Genomic DNA, 22,490 nt, shown 5'->3' with positions numbered 1-22,490 from the left:
TTCCACTGCCAAGAAGCATTTCTCGGAGGCAGCAGTGTTTTGCCTGTTCTTTATTTTATTTATTTCCACATTTTACCCTCAAGTGCTTATTTTCACCTACACTTTATGTGGGTTTTGGAAATCCTTTACATGTTGTAATGGAATAAAATCGTTTTATTGTCATACTGTGAGTTCTTTATGTCACGTAATACTGTATTGTGTATACTGACTGTTTATCCCAGAAGTCATTTAAGAGACAGAGTTGAATTCTAGTGTTAAATTATTTCTGCAGCATTCAAGATGTTGACTGTTTTATTTTCCTTGTTGCTCAGGTCCAACATATTGTGACAGAAACCAGAGATAAGATCATGCAGTACAAGAGTAAGATGGCGGACGAGGCTGACCTGAGGCGGCGGCTGGCCAGTCTGGAGGAATCTGTCGAACTCCACGAACACATGAAGAGACAGGTCACTCACTGCTGCTGGGCACTGCGGGGACTTCATTTAGTTTGGTTGTGTTTAGCGTAGCTTAGTCTAGTACATTTTCTTTCTGATGTAATTATCTTCCTGCCACATTGTGTTGTAGTCCTGCTGTAGCCTTTAATGAATTATTCAAATCTTGAGTTGAGCTGCATGGCATCCAATAACCATTTGTGTAATGTATTGCAGTTTTAATGTGAAATAATGTAATGCAGCTGATGTAATGTTTCCATTCTCTCAGGCTTTAGCAGAGTTTGAGATGTACAGACAGAGAATGGAGGATTCACAGCTCTGCACCGAGGCCCAACACACACAGAGAGTGGTCTCCATGAGCAGAGAGGTACGGCTTTACACACACACACACATACACACACAAATATATATAATCACATGTCCTAGTAAAGGACAATGTTCTGCTATTTTGTGCTGAGACGATGGAGATGCAGTGTCATTATGATGCTGATAAAACATTAAAAAAGACAAAAGATTGCTCATAAAATATTGTCGACTGTACTCAGTTGCACTAGTATTCAACACTTGTAAGTTAAGTAAGAGTTAACACGAAGCATAAACCACTTGTTTCACTAGAAGATACCACTGTCCACCATCTTTACATTTATATTTAACACTTACGGTTTCATCCAAAGTGTCTTACAAGCATGGCAAGACAATCAAGTGACTCAAAAGAGCTATGGTGCAAATTTTAAATTAAAGTAAGAAATGACTGAAAGTAGACAAGTGCATAAGAAATACCATAAACATGATGATCCTTTACTGTATGTGCCGTTGCTGTGGTAACGGTGTGCCTAATACACAGAATATCACAGCAGTTCCACAAACATACACCACTTTTTTCAATTAAATAAATAAACAGGTAAATAACTTTGATATAATGCTAACTGGCATATACTGTAGCTAGCGTTAATGGTCAGATGTCAGTCATCCAATATAACATTATAGCATAAGCTGCCAGTTTTACACAGCACCTGCTGGTGAAACATGAGTGGCATACTGGTTTCATGTGGCACACAGCAGCAACATACTTATAATAGTCCCACAATAGTCAGCAACTGCACATGCAAGTAAAGAATACCTGTTAAGAGCGGTGACGCTAAACAATTTGCACAAAACCGGGATTGCAGAGAAAAGTGATATAATCATTGGTGGCAAACAGTATGTTAACAAGAATCTGTATATGCTTGTGGTAAATGCTATCTGCCACTACAACAGGAGTCAGCCAGTTTTGATCTCTGGTGCTTGCTGGATTCCTCTTTTGTATGACTCTTGCTTCCAAGATTACAGGTACACACATAAATGAAGTTGGCACAAAGTCACGTTAATTGACGGAGAGAGCGGTAGGTTGCATTTACACATCGCTTGCAAGGCTGAGTGGAGGTGTTGCATTGTTCTTCACTGTCTAGCTATAAAGTAATACAGTAAGTGTTGATTGTAGAAATTATATTAAGTCACAATTAAACCATATAGAATGTAAAGAAATGTAGGATAACTAAGTATTTAATCTAATCCAATATAATGACATATATCATATCATGTCATGTCATAAATCATCTCATGCCATCGTATGACACATCATACACGCCTGCTTTTGTGGAGTCTGATGGCAGAGGGCATGAATGAACACTCGAAGTGTATTTAGATGTGATGAGCTTGTGGCTGAATGAGCTCAGTTCATCATCTATGTCTGGATTGGTCTTCAGTATGTTAGCGTTGGTCTTGTCCCTCGTCTTCCCTCTTTGCCACTGCCTCCAGACTGTCCAGCTCCAGCTTGACCAAAGAGACGGCCTTCTTCACCGACTGGCATCTCATGACATCACATCCCATGTTACATTTTTATATATTTTTTCAACCTCGTGTCTGTCCGATCTTTTGATGTAACGCCGCCGACGCTTGAGAAGCTGTGAGCCTTTGTTTTGGCACCGAGAGAAATCCCAAATGAGTATTCTGACAATATAATAGAATGAAATATTTTTGCACTTTTCTGAATAGGCGCTGTAAGCATTCAGCTTGGCACTGGTTGAGACTGGGTTTGGCAATTACACATAAAATGATTCAAACAGAATAGAATATTTCCCGTGGTTTCAATAGGTGGAGGAGATGCGTCGGGATTTTGAGGAGAAGCTGCGGGCGTTCACCCAGACTCAGGCCCAGTTTGAGGCGGATAAACGGCGAGCGCTGGAGGATCTGAGGGCCACCCACCGCCAGGAGGTGGAGGAACTCCTCAACAACCAGCAGAACCAGAGCGCCACCTCCACCGAAGACCAGGAGAAACTGGCCGAGCTGCATAGACAAGAGGTGGGCTAAGAGTGAGAGATAAAGGAAGATAGATGTGTCTACTGGAAGGCTAAAATGTCTGGATTGAAGCATTTTATCTTTGGCTTTTGTGGAGAGTTTATACAGCAAGTTACTTGATTGGGTAATTGCTGTACTAGAGGCTTATTAAGTTTTTGGGCATGAAAATTGAAAAATGTAGGGTTGTGTTGTTGGTGCAGTTGGCTTATGAGTATAATATAAACCTGCAGTGGTTATAATCTGGCCGTAGACCATTGTTGCATGTCATCCCTTTCTTTTATTCCCATTTTTCCTTTCCTATCAACTGTTAACTTTCCAATATAACAGATTAACCAGAGACTAAAAAAAGAAGCAGTTTAATTCCAAAATATTCTAGAGTTTATTCTTGCAGCTTTCAGGCAATATGACTAACATTCAAGTCCGGGAAAAACAAAACAAAAGATTTACTCTTTATTATCCGTCTCTGAATGTAGGTGGAGGCACTGATGGAGAGGGTGGAGGAGCTAACGAAGGATAAGGTGCGTTTGGTGGAGGAGTACGAGGCAAAGCTGGGCAAGGCTCAGGAGTATTATGAGAGAGAGCTGGAGGCCATGAGGAGAACACACCAGCTCACCACTGAGAACCTGCTGGCCTGGAAAAGGACTGAGGTAGATCAACAACATAGACAAACACAAGAAAAAACAACTTTACTTTAACTCTAGCCTGTCTCTGTAAAAGGAATACTGTTTCCTAAAGATCAATACAACACTTAATGTTCTTAAGCATCAATCAAACTATATTTGTGTTGCACCTTTCATACAGGATAGTGCTCTACAGATGACCGACAAGCAGAAAATAAGACAGAAACAAAGTAAACAGTAAAACAATTTGAGATTAATGCAATGAAAATGTAATAAAACCAATAAAATACATTAGAAATAAGACAAAATCATGGTTAATTCAGTTATTTTCCCCTGTAAACTCTATACATCTTAACGAAAACTGGGTGAAAAGCAGTTTGAACTCAAAATGAAGGTATTTTTCAGTGCAAATTAGTAAAAAATGAAGACAATTAAGCCTCAAGATACCACTTTGGTCCCTCGGGGACAGTGAAACAAGCTGAAATCACAACACCGACATATTCACTGTCATTTTAGGCCCAATCTGAATGTCCACGCTCACGGACTCATGGACTTTAAGGCGCGTTCCCGCTAATTCCGCGAGGGCTTAGGGCTGTACCACTGTAAAATCGTCAAGTGCATGAGGGCTCTCTCACAGACATTTTGAGCCCTTTATGCACACTTTCTGTAAGTCCGCATTGCTGCAGACTTTACCTGAGGGAATTACCCACAGTTCATAGCGTTGTGATGTTAAACCAGCATTAAATACAGGGTTACCATGCAGAGGAAGCTTTAAAAAAAAAAACAGTAAACAAACTGGCACGTGGGTGTTCAGCCTGGCATAGTGTTTGCACTGGTATGCCTAAATTTACAAAGAAACACTACATTAACAAGGATTTAAGATGGTACATAAAAAAACACATGAAATTCAGAGGAATGCAAGCAGAGGTTGTATTACACACCTAATTTATTCATCAACCATTTCTTTTCGTTTTTGCTTAATGATGCTGTTACCTCTCATCCACTCTGTAAGGCAAGAGCCTGGAAGATGTTCAAATCAGGCAGTCAGCCCCTTACTTGATTTTATACTTTGTTTTATGTATTATGTGCTTTATGAGTGAGTGATAATAAAGTATTTAATCTTGAATCTTAAGTGCCTTGGCCATGAGGAAAGTAAAAAATGTAAAATAAAAAGTCCCAAACCTACAATTGTATAGAACATGTTTTGGTGTCGTCAAGGTAACATGATATTTACACCATTGCAGCCTCTCACTCTCAAGCACTTAATAGGTGACGTCATTTAAGTCCATGAGTGTTCAGGGTTTAGGGCTTAGGGGGATATTGGGATTGGGCCTAATAAAGATGTGCTAAACATGACAACCATCAGTTTCCTAGTTTTCATATTCAGTAGAAAAGGAGTAATTAGCATTCATTTGGAGTGGTCCACCTAATCAATGTAAGTCCAGTAGCTGCTAAATGTTTCACCATGTTCACCAGCTAGTTGCTTATGTAGTCTCTCTGCCGTTTAGCGCTGGACAGATAACACAGAGGTGGATTTCTCAGAGATTTTTCGATGCCTGGTCCCTGGGATGTGTTCATGTTTCAGACTGAACGATGTAACTCTTCTCGTGTTAAGGTTGAGCTTCGTAAGGAGTTCCAGGCTCAGGAAGCAGCGCTGCAGCGCTCTCTGTCCAAGCTGAGGAGTGAGCTTCAGAAAGCTCAGGAGGAGGCCCGGGAGAACCGAGACAAGACCAACAGACTGCAGACGTCACTGGCCAACGCTGAGGGAACCATCAAGGTGTGTTTGTGTGGATGATTTACTCTCTTAAATTATTTGAATACGATGAATGAGACCAAACCTCTCATTCACCAAACGTGTGTTCATTACCATATCTTTTGCTGCTCATACTGTACTAATTAACCCATTTCCTCTTGTATTTACTGTACAGTTCTCCCAAAAAAGCGCAAATAGTACAAGAGTCTTCTTTTTTGTTAAATTTGGGTATGAATGTAGGCTAAATTGGATGGAAAAACTGTTGCTGAAAACAAAGACAAAAGTAAAAACCTCCGGGCTAAAAATGTTTTCAAGAATCTCAAAGTGGTAGGAAATCTAATGTGGTGTGCACTGATGGTCCTGCAGGCAAATCTGTAGAGCAGGAACTGCTGGATAGGTTTATGTGACTCAAGGCTGTGGTGGGAGGGATATGGCTTGGTTTTAAAAATACTAAATGCTGCATTGCTGTGCCTATTATTGTGTGTTTTCTTTGTGTGCTGCAGAACCTGCACAAGCAGCTGGAAGAAGCCATCCAGGACGGAGAGATCTGGGTGATGCAACTGAAGGACACTGAGTATGAACTAGAGGGCAGCAGGGAACGAGTTCAACAGCAGGCAACTGAAATCCTCCACAAAGCCAGTAAGATGTGCTTCTACCTATTGCACCACTTCTGCACAGATGCTTTACACATTTTTTAAAGGAAAATACCACTATTAGTCACCCTGGGTGTTATTCTCATATTTTTGTCAATTTTAAGTGCATGGTCATGCAAGTATGGCATTTGTTTTCTTTAGTCAAATGTGTCAAAATGAACAAAGAGGAAATAGTGTCATGTTGAAAATTGCAGGTTGCATGTTACAAATTTGGTGACCCAAATAAACATCCTGAAGATGTCTGTAAAACTGCATGTACCTGGAGCCTTTATGCCACAAATAATCAGATCCGTCCCCCTCAAAAATGCCTCATGCAAACTGATTTGTTTGCAAATAAACTTAATTCAGTTTGAAAGCGCTGGATTAAAGCTTTTTTATAATTCAAAAGATGAAAATTTGTCATGTAAACTCTCTTTTCACTATGTTCTCTTTTTGGAACATCTGCTCTTTTTCTGCACATCAAAGATTCACCACACTATTTTACCAGTTCTCTACCAATTTTTACGAGCAGCAGGATGTTCTCAGGGTAATGTTTGACGCTTATGGGGAGATTAACAGAAAGCTCCCTGTCTGTTCAACAACTCCAGACGCTGTATACGTCGACGAAACTGTTGCCTCAGCAGAAACGCAACAATAATGTCAAACGCTCTACACAGCTCTGTCAATTTTAAAGGTGTGCTCGTGGAGTTCAGTGTGTTTATAGCTGACGTTTTGTAGTTGGACTGCTTGGAATAAGTTTAAGGATAAGTTTGATTGGACTGTTCCCAGGCCAGATTGGCTCTCTGCAGGCCACCCAGATGGCCCACGAGGCGAGCATCAGGAACCTGGACCAGGAGCAGAGCCGGCTGAAGGAGAAGATCAGCAGGTTGGAGGAGGAGAGGGAGGCTCTGCTCAACCAGAGCCAGGCCGCCAACGAGCAGCATAGACAACAAGTCCTTAAATTAGAACAGGTGCTTTTAAACCTTTCCTTAATCCAAGTCCAGTCTGAGGGGAAACATATAAAACTTACAGCTTTTCTTCTCCTCAGTCTCTGCGTGAGGAGCACCAGGGTTATGAGAAGGAGCTCACCAGGTTGAGGGCACACTATGAAGAGGAGATGCTTCGCTTTAAGGAGGCACAGGTCAGAGCGCTGGAGGAAATGGAGGACAAGCATCGGGCCATGACAGAGGAGGCCCAGCAGGAGAAAGAGGAAGAGAAGAAACTCGTTATGATGGTGAGTGCACAGTTGGCATTGAGTGTTTACTTGTCTGTGTTCAGGTTTGTGTGAGGAAGAATGGATTTAGATGGATTTATTCTTTAATAATTTGACAAAAGGATAAGTCAAGGTCCCTTTACAAGCTTTTTCCAGCTGCATCTCAGTCTTCATCAGGAAATGGAGTTGACTGTTATCATAACTGAAATATCTGAGCAAACTCTATTTGCTGATGAAGACTCATTTGAAAACTCCAGAAAAAGCTGGTAGAGTAAGTGAACAATGATTTTTCAAGCTACTGTTCCCAAAGTCAAGACTGTACTTTCTTTTTAGTAGAGAAATGAATATTTTATAAGAAATCAATTGTTACTAAAAAGCATTTGTCATATAAATGACTCGGGCTGTTTTTCATTTCAGTGCCCTTTAAGTCATTTCCTTACAAAAGCCACCAGTTATATTTGTTATATATTACCATCTAGAAGTATACGGTGTTGCAATTTTAATGTTTCTATGATGTATAATTATAATTTACCCAGTGTTATACATCGTCTATTCATTATTCATTATTTATTTGACTGCAAACACAAAAAAGTATAATAATCTAATTATATTATTATAAGTAATACACAATCAAATATATATATATATATATATATATATGTGCACACATCAAAACAATCAATGACAGCCAAATAAACATTACTCATTATGTTCATTTCTTCCAATTATACTGTCTTAATCTGTTTTATTGTAGTATATATTGTACATACTGAGTTTTGGAATGACGTTTCCTTCTGTTTTGACTGGTTTGACTGGTTTGACTGTTTTTGGCTTCACACATAACTGACAAAGTTTGTAATTCATCTAAAAACTTTCAGCTTATTCATGCTTTTATTGCTCTTTTTTATTTTTTATATTAGTTGTAAAGGTGTTGCTCCCATACTTCACTCCACTAAAATTGGGTAAAATAAGTGAAATGTACATGTAAAATGCCTGCTTTTGTCAAAACTGCAATAGCTTTGTCATCTTATATAAGCTATAAAAGGTTTTGAAGAGAGCTTATGGTTCATTATTACACCAAAAACACAATTTCAAACACCATTTCAATATAAACACCATCTACAGTATGGATACTAATAAAGAAACAGTTCCTCCTGACCTCTACATAGAGTATTTGCAAGTCATGACCCATTTTAAATAAACAGATTATTATTAAACCAGCACAAATTCAGGTCTTGAACTTTTCTTATACATGAAATGTTAATGAATGAAGAGCAAATAAAACATACAAGGACAATTCTTTATAATTTAAACATCAAGCTACGCATACATCACTGGTTTCAAGTATAAACAATTTCCCAAGAAACATTTTTCAACATCTAACAAATATATATTTACCTGTTTTATTTTTTCTCTGGTTAGAAATGGTGTATACATACATGCATAAATTCCATTGATTGGTTTGAATGAATGATGCAGAAGTGACAAAGTAATTTATGAACTTCTCTGTCTTAACAAATAACTGAATCCTACATTTACACTCTGCTGCGTGAGTCCATCAAACCAGCTGTCAGCATCACTGCAAGAAAAGTCGAGCTCAGCTAGAGTTGCTCTCTTGCGGTTTGACTTTTTTAATATATTTGGACACAATTTCACATGGATCAAGGAAAACAGCTTCGGAGTTATTTGTCTTGACTATTTATTGTTTGTTTACCCTTTTTGAAAGTAGACATATTATCTCCATTAGCCTTATTTATGACCCCTTCGGTTATAAAACATTGTAATGGCGACAACGGCAATTTCCATATAAAAACAGTAATTACAACATGCACAGCTGCCACTCTGAGTCTTGCTTTCAGGCTTTTCTATCTCTCTTTCCTGTGCAGCAATATCAGCAATTAATTATTTTCTTGGGAGCAAATGGCCTCAGTGGTTTAAGAAATATGTATCTCTAAGAAATGAGCAGCCCCCTCCACAGACTGCACACATTTAATAATTAGGTCAACATTAAGACTAAGATGTGAAAACAACATCATTCTCTCGCTGTATTTCCCTCCCCGTCTCTCATTCTGTCATCGGCTTTTTTTTCTTTCATCCACCGGTTTTCCTTTTTTTTCACTCCTCATTCTCTGTGAGTTCAAAGGGGCCGCGTGGAGGGAATACAAATGTCCGTGCTGCCGAAGGAGCAACACAACAGATCAAATTACACAGGTTAAATTAATTTAACCCGATTCATTTACCGACCACACAGCGTGACGTTAACAACAACAAATGGTTTGAAGGAGCTACAAGTACTTTACTGTTTATTACCGGCCTCTATTTCTTCTGATGTCTCTGTATAATTAAATAAGCAAAAGAGGGAGTTGAAACTAGACAGTGTGGCACAACGGAGAGCTTCTTCAACCTTTTTTATTGTTCTCCGCCACACAGATGGATATATTGATATATTATTCATAAAACATTTTGGAGATTAGCCTGAACATCAGATTAATCATGTAATAATTCATAAATGAAGGCATCATCATGCACTGCACAGATATTTTAAAAGAAATATGAACACATTCACATCTGGAAGCTGGAAGCTATTACTTTTGATAGTATCGGTGGTACATCTAACTGAATATATGAAATGAAGTGTGGATTCTGAACAGCTATAAGAGCACATCAGACAATTACATTGTTTAAGGCACTTTCACAGCTAACCTGTTCAGTTCGGTGCAAATGGGTTAAAGCTGTCAATCAAGCTCTGGTGTGGACTAAAGACTGAGAGCGATGTGTCCGGAGTTTGTTTGAAATCTGCCTGAAAAGGTATCTGATGCAGGTCTTTTGTGTTCTGAAACCAAAATGGACCCACCACAGGATTTTTCTCATAGTCGATGTGTGTACCAGTCAACAGTTTGGACACACTTTCTCATTCAAGTGAATAGGAAGGTGTGTCCAAACTTTTGACTGGTACTGTACATTATCTCCTTTACAAGTGAGACCTGGCCAAATTGGCAACGTAAAACAGGCATCATAAAGTTACATAAAAACACACAATCACATCCAACACAACAAAACAGGAACTGAGAAACGTTGAGTTTGCAGTAACCATCCCTCTTGTAACTTTATGATACGAGATTACTCATAAATTTGTCATCGTTTATGAGATATGACGTCCAATTATAGTCTGGACTCATTAGCACATGCAGTAAGAAGTGCTGCATGACTGTCAGTGCTGCAGATTTCCCCACGTGGGTCCATGTAGCGCTGATGACGTAGGATGACATCACCAAAACTGTCAAGCAATCAATAAATGAGTTACCTGTCAGTGTATATGAACTCATGTTTTCAGCTTTTGGTGCTTTTTTTTTAATTAAATTTGATCGCACATGGTGATGGCATTAAAGAGAGGTGGTCATTACCTGATTGGTCAGTAATATTATTTTCTCATAGGATGGCAGACAAGGAGGAGCGCTTGTTTTCCTCCTGTGTGCAGCCCTTACAGTACATTTCCCCTCATTAATTCACGCTCATGTGGCTCCACCTGTGAACTTTAAGGGAAGAATATGATACATGCTGAAGATTGTTGACATCCAGTTAAAGTGAATTAGCTTACAGGGATGAAGATATGATATATAACTACCACAGAGTAAGTCAAAACACCTTGTCTCGAAAAAGTCCTTTAAAATCACAGCTTTCATTTAAAAAAAAAAAAGACATATTTTATGCTTCTGAAATGATTACACACTTCTGAGTTTTAAATTATTGTGAACTCAATGTTCTCTCTCTGTCTCTTCCAATATCTCTACTCTTTCATAAGGTTTCTCTTTTTTTTCCGTCCTTGTGAGCTCATACTTCCAATGCTGTTTGAAGCTGACTGCTAATTGGCTGATTTTCATTGACATTAAATCCTGCCTCCAAGCAGAGTGAGAGCGTTTGCGCGAGCATGTGGGTGTGTGTTTATAGATTTCCCTGAAAGAAAGAGAGCAACGGAGAGAGAAAATGATGAAAAAAAAGAAAATATTACGTAAGAGACGGAGCCGCGCTGTGCCTCATCATCTTTAGATTAATGTCTGTTTTTATTTGGAGCGAAATTAAAGGGGGGATGCGGGAAGACAAGGGTGCGTAAAATAAAGAGAGGGAGGGTGGAGATGTAGAGAGGAGACACAAGTGGTCATTTTTAAAACAGCAGAACCCATCTTCATCTTTCTTTATCTGTGGGCAAGATATTAATGAGTTTCCAAAGGAAGGCAGTAAAATCTCTAATCTGCCTGCAGCTGAGTGCTCTGCGGTGGATGTAGATTCATAAATTCATCTGGTGGGTTTGTTCATTGTCTTTAGCTGTGGAAGAGCTGTTGCAGTTCAGTTAGATACGATTCAATCTGCAGGTCTTTATACGGTAATAGGATGCTGACATCAGTGTCAACGGTATGGATTGTCTTATTGAATGCAGCAGCAGGCTAACACCACCTGTCACACACGCTAAACAGTATTTCCTTTTATCCCACAGGGGATAAAAAAAAGTACAACCAGAAATTTCTAAGGACTCAGAGGATGTAAACTGTAATTGTAAAAACATTTTAATCCTCGTCTTTATGCCTTTTTTTTTTTTTTTTAACAATTTTTCTTGTCTTTATCCACGGTTTTATTTTATGAGCATTCAGTCATTTCCTGTGTTTTAATGGATGAATAAATTGAATGTTGGAAACCTGGAAGCGGCATGATAAAGGTGCAGCTAATTGGGTTAAGAAAGAAGATGTGGATTACTGGTTGGGCTCCCATGTGGGTTAGATAAAGATGGGCGGTTGCTTTATAGTTTGTTCACACCATATGGGATGAGAGCACGAGATTGGAGAGATTCCCATGGTGACAACTTGCAAGGTTTAATAGGATGGCGAATAACGAATGTAATTTACAAACTGAACCAATATTTATCTGATAGGAGTTGGCAATATAGATAAAATCTCCTATCACAGTACAGATACAGTAAACTATAAATAAAATAACCAGATTATAAGTTTTGGCTCATTTGATTAATTTAAAGGGGACATATTATGCTTTTTGTGATTTTCTGTTATTTTTATACTGTTATGATGTGAGATGTCTATGTTAAATGAGGTGACGATATGTAAAAAATGCTCATACTACTACTGTTTGTTTACATAACCATCATGCAAAGATGCTCCCAGAATTCCCCAGAATATAAATATAGACATGTAAATGTGCATATGTCCACAATATATGTCCATTAATCACGCTGCAATGATCAAATAAAACCAGACACATTAACAGTATAGACACAATTAAATATGAAATATTATGCAGATGTTGAACATATGCTGGGAAATCATAGTAAAATGAATTTAGCAAAGACTGAGATCAACCAGAAATCTGTCTCTAAGGATACTGTAGTGTCATGTATCCAGAAGGCCCATAATAAACCACTAATACAAACAGAACACAATGATGCCTTGTGTTTCATAAAACATATCCAGTATAAATATCAATGGTAGGAATGGATAACAGAGAGAATGAGACAGAATAAAGGAAAAAAGGGAGAATTTCAAAAGAGGAATTCATAGTGGCCCAGAGAGGATTTGATGCTGTGGTTTGAAGGATTATAGAAACGGGTTGGTTTGACGAGATGGCCTTTTAAGTTTATGTGACAACTCACGTGTCCGTCCTTCATTCAGTAGCCTTGCTTCACTCTCAACAACCGCCACAACACCATATTAAGGCACAAATGGGATTTAAAGTGGCTTCTTAGCTCTCCTCATTTTGTAGAGATTATACTTGTAGGGTATTTCAGTAGGAATACTGTAGTAAACATATGGTAAATTTCAGCCAGAGGTGCGCTCATAATTTGTGTTTTCAAATATCGAAATGTTTTTTTTTTTTCTTTTGATAATGATGGTATTTAAATAAAAAGCTCTTTGAAGAAATTTCTGGTTTCATGGATGGTCCGGCACTAATGAACTTCCTTCCTCTTCTTGTCGTCCAGAAAATGAGTCAGGAGTTTGAGATAAAGCGTCTGTCATTAGAGGAGCAGAGAGACCGCCTTCAGCAGCAGCTGGACAACTTGAAAGAGGAGCTCTCGGCCAAACTCAACATGTCCAATCAGGAGGTACGAAAAGACCCCGATCTCAAGGTGGTACAAAAGTGAGCGATCTCATCTCCCGTGATGACGTGATAACCCTCTGGTGATCTCTCCAGGTGTCCCACCTCCAGGAGCTGGTGAGGGAGGGGGAGCAGAATATGGGTTCGGCTCAGACACAGATCAACTGTCTGAAGGAGACTCAGGAGAAACTCAAGATCGAACTAGACGCGACTAGAGCCCGAGTCCGAGAGACCAGCAACCTGCTGACGGACCTACAGGTGAGGAAAATACTGAGGATAAAAACACAAGCATGAGACAGGACTCAAACAAGTGTTATGCGAGTATTTCCTCAGATGTTGGGATCTAGAGAGGTCAGTGGATGCTTGTTAGCTTATTTTTGTGGATTACATGACTCTTGTATTTGCTTATAATGCATATTGAGGTGAGATTCCTCCTATAAGCCTTTAGGGGTTTTCTAAATCTCACCGGCACAATTTGCTTTGTCTGTTTTGTTGTTGTGTTTCTGCTGCTTTATTTTACCGTGCAAATAAATAAATAAAATAAATAAATAAATAAGTCAGCGAACAAGTGAAGCCACGCAGTAATTAGGAAAACTGTAGGCATTAATGTAATTCCTCAAACATGTATATTTTTCAATTTCCTGCCAGTGTGAGAAGCAAACTGCAGTGTTCAGTGTTTATCTTGTTATGAGGCTGTTTCATGTTTGTTGTCTGGGCTTTAACAGAGTCTGAGAAACTAATAACCTGCAGAGTCATTTACTGCCGGCGCAGACACTAAGAACAACTGTACAGGATAAAAAACAAGGGTTTCCGTTAAGTGGATTTGTAACCGTGGTGACTTAACCACGTCAGCTGAGTTATTATCTCTTGACATCTTCAGACAATAAGATTCTTTTGTTGAATGACAGGCTGTGTTTGTTTTTTTTTACCCAGGCTATCTCTGATGCTCCTTATTGCACAAACTGTTTTCCACTTATAATCACTGTATTTAATTCCAACATTTCAGTAAGTGGACACTCATAGGGTAATATTTAATTAATTGAACTGAGTTTCTGATCATATCCACCTGTCAGTCAGTATGTTTTTACCCACTGCACCTGCTTGTATCACACATATTATGAATCAAAGTGTTGTATCCAGGTAAGATCCAAATCTGATTGGTTTTCTTTGGCTACGTGCAAATAAAGGTAACCCCGCCCCCCCAGCCCAGAGGATGTCAGTAATGCATTTGAAACTATTAGTAACAGCTAAAAACATCAGAAGAAGAATAACGTATGCACTTAAGCAGTTCAGTTGCAACAGTAACAGTGTAGCTTGGTGGCTAACAACTAACATAAACTGACACTAACACATGAATGATTTACATGCATGGACAATGAGCAAGACTTCGCACGGCTCTCATTCATGCCCTTCTGTCACCTGCACAAATCAATCACTGGTTGAACTGGTCAGGGATCAGATAAACGCTAAAACAGCTTTTTGCACTCTCTGTATGATCGGAGCTTTTTTTTGGTCTGATTTTAGTTTAATTTGATTATCACAGTGGACAGAGCGGACCACTACTAACATTTTCACACTTGGGAGGAGTAAAGATTACTTGTGAGACGGATGCATTTAAATCTTTTCAACATTCGGCCAGAATGTGTCTCAAACCACCTCAAGAAGTGGTTTATGCAGTCAGATTTCAATCTGTCTCTAGTGCTTATTGGATGTAAATGGGGAAAACGTATATTCTAAGAGTGTTTTAATTAGAAAGTAGAGTTCTTGCCAGGGTTAAACCTATCTTTTGTCTTCTGTCAGATGATATTAATAGTCAGTAATTTGCTTCATCACCCTGCACGTCGAGTCAGTCTGTTTCTCAGCTGTTCAGTCTGTCACGTACAGTAGTGTGACGTCGACCGATCAGACAGATAAACAAACCTGAGTTCATGGAGTCTGCTGATGGTTTTTGCAGAAAATAAAAGTGCAACTCAAAGTTTCAGTGATGGGAAAGAAGAAAACAAAGAAGGAGTGAGAAAGATGGGGGGAAAAAATGCGAGAGCGGAAGGACATTTTTGAATGGAGGAAATCAGGAAATGAGAATTACGTGCGGGACTGAAGGCCAGCTGTGAGATAATGATGATGAGGCTATTATGAGTTGAGTGGCCCTGTGTTTGAAAAGAACCCCGCTGGTGTGAGGAGAGAAGAGAGACAGGAAGTGTGTGGGTGATGGAGAACATGGTATATGTGTGTAAGAGAGATTGTAATTACCCTTAATAATAACAAGAAGAAGAATATTTCTTTAGTAAGGAGCTTCCTTACACATCCAGTAACAGCAACATGCACAACGATGAAGTTGAGTGAATAACATGAATGAGTGAAACATAAAAAACTGTGAATAACCGATAAAAGACAGAAAGCGGGGGTTGATAAAACCGACAGAGGACAGAGCGACTGAATAACGAGTGGCAATAAGATGAAATTGCAGAGCGGTGCTCTTTGCTTTCCCACCAGAGCCCGAGTGCTATATAAAGAAAGGGATTTGGACTGTAAAAATGGCAAGCCTAACACAGGATTGTATCTTGTATTCATACTGAGCTTATTGCAGGATAGACACAAGCGCTAAGCCAGCCGAGCCCTGCTTCACAGTGAATTTAGACCAGCTTTTGTCTCACATGCTGTGAACCATTGAGTAGCTTGTCACTTTTATAGAAGTACAGAAAGAACCCAAAATGACTTATAGTATACTTATAGTACAATTTATAGTAATGTGTCTGTGAAATAGTATAATCCGACACTGATAGTTAGATAAATACATTTACATTTATACGTTCAAATGAGTCATTATAAGATTGACAATAACTAAAATATACAGTGGTGGAAATTAACTAATTTATAGTAGTCAAGTGCTGAACTTTTATACTGCTTTATACTTATAATTCACTACAATTCAGAGGGAAACATACTTTTTACTTCATTACATTTATTAAACAGCTGTAGTTACTTTACAGATTGCAATTTTATGTAAAAAAACAACAAATAAACATATGTTTATAAAATACAATGCATTGTTAAAGGTTAAACAAGTGTTTTCCAACATTTTTTGGCTTGTGCCGTATTACTGACATTGGAAATGTCCGCATGAACATAATTTCCGTGATCTGAGACGGCTGAGATTGGATTTAACCACTTGAATAATTTTGCTCAAAGCTACAGTAAACAGGAGCTTTTAGGTCTTTTAATGAGCTCATCAGAAGAAGAAAAAAAAAAAAAACCCGGAGCCTCTTCAGCAGCTGTAAATGGCTGACCTGGTGCAGTTAGTTTCTGCCTTGGAACCAGTGCATTAAAAATGCCCAATAGCTGTGGCATTATAAATAGATGCAGAGGTGGGCATTATGAGTCATCCAACCATCAGCTATTGTAATGCTATATCTGGTTAGAGATACTGTAGCAGTTTGAGAAAATTTCATTACTTTTAGTAGCTTTACATAGTTGTTTTCTACTGTTCAAGAAAACAAGAATTCAGCTGCACTTTATAACATAACCAAAACTTTATTTGACCGTAATTTTGACATTTTAATACATTTCACCCATTTTAACCTTTGAATCCTTTATTCTAACCAAGATAATGATTTAATTATCTTATGATTTCAAACCATTATTACTGATTACTGTTGTGTTACAGTATCTGATCAGAATTTGACACTTTTTCATATTTATGATATATTATGATATATTTAATATATCTCTCTTTGTATGAGAGGAGCGGACTCTGATAGACCGTGAAGTATGGAAAACTGTTATTCTGAGATAATGAGACATTTAAGTCCTGAGCATAAAAACCACTATGTGATATGTTGAGATCATTTAAGATTAGAGTAAAATCTTGTCATAACAACCGTAAAAAAACGATCTTGAGCAACAGAAAGAAGTAATAATCTTGAGGAAACGTGAAGTAAAGTGCAAAATTGGATTCAAGACGTCCCCTGGTAGCCTACTGGTTAAGATGCATGTCACATAACCGCAACGACACGGTTCAATTCCTGCAGTGGACCTTTGTTGCATATCACCACCCCATCTCTCTCTATCTCCACTTCATTTCCTGTCAACTCTCTCCAGTGTCACTATAATAAAGACACAAATGTAATATTTTTTAAAAGTGTATTTCAGCCTGTTACTGCATGAGTAGTAATATCTGTTGTGACGGCTCAGTAAAACGGGATTTTGACTGATATGCACAATCCTTCGACAAAACAAGTTCAAAACAAGGTTGGACAACAGGCAGATGGCCAGAGCAGATAGATGGTGATAGATGTCATGATAAAGACGGCACCATAGACGGTCCAGCAGAGTATTATGTCTGACATTTTTCACCTTTTTGTGCTTGTAGGAAGAGATCGAGACCCAGAAACAGCAGCATGAGGCCAGAGTGATGTCCATCAGAACAGAAGAGAAACAGAAGATGGACAAGATGGCAGATGACTTGGACCAGAAATGGAGAGACGCACTGCGGTAAAAAAAAAAAAAAAAAGAAAAGAAAAGAAAAGAAAAAAGAAAAGTTATTCTCTGTCCTCATGTATCTCTCTGTCAGCCTGTCAGTCTCACGCTCTACATTTGTTTAATCGCTGTCATCTCGCCTCCTCTCCTCCACAATCACACTTGTAATTAGCATAACAAGTCGACTTGTTTTGCCAAAGAAATTCATGGATATTAATGAGAATGAATAGCAAACAAACACAATCCGAAGCACAGCGGCATACAATATTTACAGACATCTTTTAGCAGGACAAAATGAAGCAGGGTGAGCACACAAGCACAAATATAATACATTTTTATCAAACTCTCCTTCTCTCTGTAGTGAAGAAGTGCGTTTGTTGAAGGAGGAGTTGACTGAGGAGTATGAAGCAGACAAACAGGCAGCGCTGACTCAGATCTCCCAGCAGAAAGAACTGGAGATGATGGCTGCGAGGGAGGGCTGGCAGAGGAAGGTGGAAGACCTGCTGGAACAGGTAAAACATACGTACTTATACTGGTTTTTGAAAGATGGTCATAAAGTTCATCAAAGCCTCTCCAATAGATGAAATGTAACAGCAATATATTAAGTTCTTTCAAGCCATATCTGTCTATGAGTTACTGTAAATTATCAGGGTTTACTGTATCTGAACCATGCAAATGATAACTTTAATACCACAAATAATCAACTTGATGTTTTCAAGTAAAACCTTCATTTTCTTCAATTACAAATTCAGCAGATCTTGACAAGAGCACCAAGCTGCGCTGCCACAAACCATTTGATCTTATCCTTTGTTGAACTGTTTGAAACATCACTGTAGATTAATATGGAAATGTCTTCAGAAACTAAATATATTACGAGTCAGCTAAAGGCAATGAGGTCAGAAATATTAGCAAGTATTTGGAGCATCCATTTCTGACATCTTGGTCATATGAAACCAGCAGAGATGCTCATAAATGCACAGACAGCTGAAATAAGAACTTTTTTTTACAATCAAACATCATAAGTACCTGGGGTATTAGTGAAGGTAATTTGTATAGTCATGCAGACATAGCCTGATTCCAGCCCTCTAGATTGCTGCCTGCACGTCAGATTTACAATATTTCGATGAAAATGAACCAAGCAAGGATTAAGAATCGGGATATCATTTTGTGCCAGAACCAGAATTGGCCAAAACATCAACATCAAAGTTAACTGCTATCTGCTTAGCTGTCGACTGAAAATGACTTGAACGAGATGGATACATCAGTCACCACTGATTGATTTGGGCAAAACAACTCCCGTCCTAAAAAAAAAAACGAAAAACAGCAAACATGAACAACAAACATGAATAAGCATGAACACAATGTCATATCGATGTCAATACAGTCGTTTATTATCAGATTAATCAATACACTGTAGCCTTACAGTCAGAACAGCAGAGGTATCAGCTTAAGTTAGGTGCTGAATTCAGCTGATCTGTGTGGATGTCTGTGTCTTTGTGTTTTCAAGAGCTTTATAAAGTTACATGTAGTCCGTTTGATGTTTTTTTTATTTTTCTATATCCTGCTGTTTAGCTCCAAAAGCCACAGTATAAAGTACGGATCACATGCACATCATGCTGCAACCAGCACACCTCGCTGCACCTACTAAATCATTCACCTCACACACGTGGCACTGGCATACGCACGATCTGTTGCGTGCACATACAATTTGACCATTTCAGTGATTGACAGTGGTAATTTTTTGGATCAAGGATAACAAAGATGAATGTAGCTGAAAGCAGCAATTTCTGTTCCCTGGCTTCAATAGAAATACCGTAGGGTCACCCTCAATCCTGACCTTCATCCCTTGACCCCAACCGCTTTTGGGAACCACTTTGATTGACAGCTCCACACGATGTTGACGCCTGGAAACAGCCCGCAGCAAAAAATAGCGTCTGTCCAAGGAGAGCTACTGTACATCTCACATCTAATCTCAAAGGCTTTGCTGCCTCTCACTGTGTCTCTGTGAATGTGATTAACAGTGAAGCCATAAAAAAAAAAAAACAACTTTACCTGCTTTATAATTCAACATAATTCCCACAACAACAGTAAATCAGCCTGGAAAAACCAAAAGGATTTAACTTCTCTTCCTGTGCTATTTTGGTCTGATTTCACTGTTCTTCGCCAACAGCAATGCAGAACACCTTCTGTTTTTTAATTAGCTTTTTTCCCAAAGCCATATCCCTCAGCCATGTGATCCTCATATACATATGTTTCCTGTACATACACATACATAAGAACTTTATACTCACACACACACAGGAGAAACAGTTTGAAATAAATTCTTTTCTTTGCTCAGAAATACATTTTTTTCCTCATAGCAACGATTACTAGAGAATTTTCCTAACGGGAATAAAAATGGAAATGAGAGCCGCTCAGGTCAGAGTTTAAGCTCTGTAGCAAGAGAGAGAGAACCATTTGACGCCAGGCTGAAAGCTCAGACGCTTGTCTACTTATACTCATGTAGCCGTCCGTGTTGAGCATACTGCCTCTGGGTAATTCAGAGCTCAGCTGAGTCACAACTGAAATGTCAAAGAGGTTCGTCCTGATTTTTGCCAAGACGCCGGTGGCCTCAGATAAACATTTTCTGACAAGCTGGAGGCAGCAACCAACAATGCCAGCTTGGCAATTTTTCCAGACGCCCCCTCCCTTCAACCCGATGTGTGACGAAAGAAGCTCAAGATGCTACTTTTACGCACAAAGGTAAAGGAGCTGTCTGACTTTGTAGGAAATTTTCCCCCCATTTTTGTCTGCTTCTACAGCTGTCCCACCATGCAAACATTTACTGCCGAGAAATCAAAGTTTCCTGAGTTCAATGTATCCCGAGGAAAAAGTCTGTATATCTGTGTCAGCGCTGCTATGGACCAGTGCTGTAATAGGCTCCAACACACCAGAATAAACAGGTGAAGAAAACCCATAAACGTGCGCTAAGACAATACAATTTTTGAAGACTGGAAATAGAAAGTTAGACTAGAGCAATAATTCCAAAATGGCTTCTTTAGTGAGTGTTATCTAAATCTGCCACATTAGTTTTGGGAACTGTGTAAATGTGAGTCGCAGTACAAAATGTTACATTTTACACTGATCAGGCAGAGTGGCTGAAAATAAACATCAAACAATGTCACAGACCAAATACCTAAGGAGCTTACACTGTGTGTGTGTGTGTGTGTTTTGTCACATTAAAGGGCTTTGGTGAATTGTGCTTTTTCATTTTCTTTTTTTTTTAATTTTGTATTTCAGTTGCATAAAGACACAGCCCTCTGTGTACATGAGTGTATTTGCTTTAGAGAGAAACACTAAATACGTAATTGTGATTTTTTTGTATGTGTGGTTTGATTCAGCACTGCATTGATCACTTTAAGCATAAATATGCCAAAGTTTTATTCTTTATGCATACATATATTGGGAACATAGAGCTATATACATATGGCTCTATGTTTGTACCTATGCATGTAAGTTAACATGTATATATTGATATTATATAGTGAGTTTGTATGTTATAAGATATTATACCTTGCATATCCTTTTTCTTTTTCTTTTTAAAGGAGAATTCATTAATTCAAGTTAGGAAAACACAACCACATTATATCAAACTTCATTCAAACTGCAAGGACAGTAAATACTTAAAGAATATATCAAGATTTTAAAAATATTATATTCAGTATATATAGAGTAAAAGAGAGACATTTTCTCAGTTCTAAATAGCCAGATATATCATGCAAATCTGGTAAAATAGTCAAGTAAATATATGTATACTGTATATATATACTGAAATGTGCCTATAATAATCAGTTAGAGAGACAGTGTGGAGGAGTTTTCATTAATGAATTGATTCCAGTGGCTTCCACCTTGCTGTTCTTTACTGCTGCTACCATCATTACAACTCAACACTTCTTGCAGAGATATTCCACATTAAAAGCCTTCCAGCAGGTTAAATGACATAATACTTCTCATTATCAGTCGGCTGTAAATGTGAAACATCTGCAGGAAGTTTCACTGCCAGAAATTTAACACTGATCAAAGAAAAAAAAAGCAAAATAGAGGCAATTTACATTAATTAGCGAGTGTAAACTGTATATACGTTATAAAAGAGAAACTTAAAGTAGCAGGATGGTATGACGCAGCTATGTTGTTGTATTGATGGATTTAATACTGTGGAAATGTATGTTTTGCACAATTTATCATTTGAGTCGTTATAATACAGGTTATTTCAATCCCCATTACGGTTTTTTAACCAGCTGTTATTTGTTTTTGCTGGTCACACCTGGCACACATAAATAGAGTCCCTCCAAACTTTTTAATTCTTTAAAATTGACTTTGGATATTTGCTTTACCTGATAAGTCTCTCTTTTTATCTGTGTTTTTATAGATAAAGTTATGTAAAAGTAAGTAACAGCAGATTGCAGAAATTACAAAGTCAGTTTTGAGTCAGTATTGAGATAACAAGTACAAGAGTCCAAACACCCAAATTAATAAGATTTTTTTTTTTTTCCAAGTTTTGAGATAAACAGGACAAAATCCAAGTGTTTGCAAAAGTCAGGACTCTTGCATTTGTCAATAGCTGGTCAAATCAAGCATTAGCTTAGTGGATTTGATGGACAAGACATGGTAACCACATGTTCTGCTTTAAGTAGAAAAGAAATGATTTACTGCATATGAAAGTTTCTAGCTGGGTGAAGTGTCTGTGTCGTCGTTATCTATAATGACTTCTTTTTTCATTAAGATGTTTTCATTACAAGGTTCCAGCCTCAGGCTTGTATTTTCTGTTTGTGTGCGTGTGTCAGTGTGTGTGCGTGAGTGTGTGATTAATTAAAACACTGGGGGATAGACACATACTGGTTATTTAAAGTATTTCTACCTCATTAATCTTGTACAGTATGCCCATCTATA

General features: G+C 38.3%; 2 protein-coding genes across 3 annotated transcripts in view; both read left to right on the top strand.

Moving 5' to 3' along the window:
* LOC121891932 (nectin-2-like) overlaps window positions 1-22,490 on the top strand; it is a 933,424-nt gene that overhangs the window by 175,841 nt on the left and 735,093 nt on the right. The window lies entirely within an intron of this gene.
* Window positions 1-22,490, top strand: part of LOC121891922 (protein FAM184A-like) — a 52,657-nt gene that overhangs the window by 11,129 nt on the left and 19,038 nt on the right. For both annotated transcript variants that reach the window (XM_042404594.1, XM_042404595.1), the window contains exons 3-14: window positions 312-446; window positions 700-798; window positions 2,565-2,771; window positions 3,242-3,415; window positions 5,004-5,165; window positions 5,645-5,780; window positions 6,563-6,744; window positions 6,822-7,007; window positions 12,970-13,092; window positions 13,182-13,343; window positions 17,455-17,576; window positions 17,923-18,073. In XM_042404594.1, coding sequence (XP_042260528.1) covers window positions 312-446; window positions 700-798; window positions 2,565-2,771; window positions 3,242-3,415; window positions 5,004-5,165; window positions 5,645-5,780; window positions 6,563-6,744; window positions 6,822-7,007; window positions 12,970-13,092; window positions 13,182-13,343; window positions 17,455-17,576; window positions 17,923-18,073 — 1,839 coding nt within the window. The remainder of the gene's footprint in view (window positions 1-311; window positions 447-699; window positions 799-2,564; window positions 2,772-3,241; window positions 3,416-5,003; window positions 5,166-5,644; window positions 5,781-6,562; window positions 6,745-6,821; window positions 7,008-12,969; window positions 13,093-13,181; window positions 13,344-17,454; window positions 17,577-17,922; window positions 18,074-22,490) is intronic.

The sequence above is a fragment of the Thunnus maccoyii genome, chromosome 24, assembly GCF_910596095.1.
Source record: "Thunnus maccoyii chromosome 24, fThuMac1.1, whole genome shotgun sequence".
NCBI lineage: Eukaryota > Metazoa > Chordata > Actinopteri > Scombriformes > Scombridae > Thunnus > Thunnus maccoyii.
The sequence above is the reverse complement of the archived record's forward strand: the minus strand, read 5'-3'. Positions and strand labels throughout refer to the sequence as shown.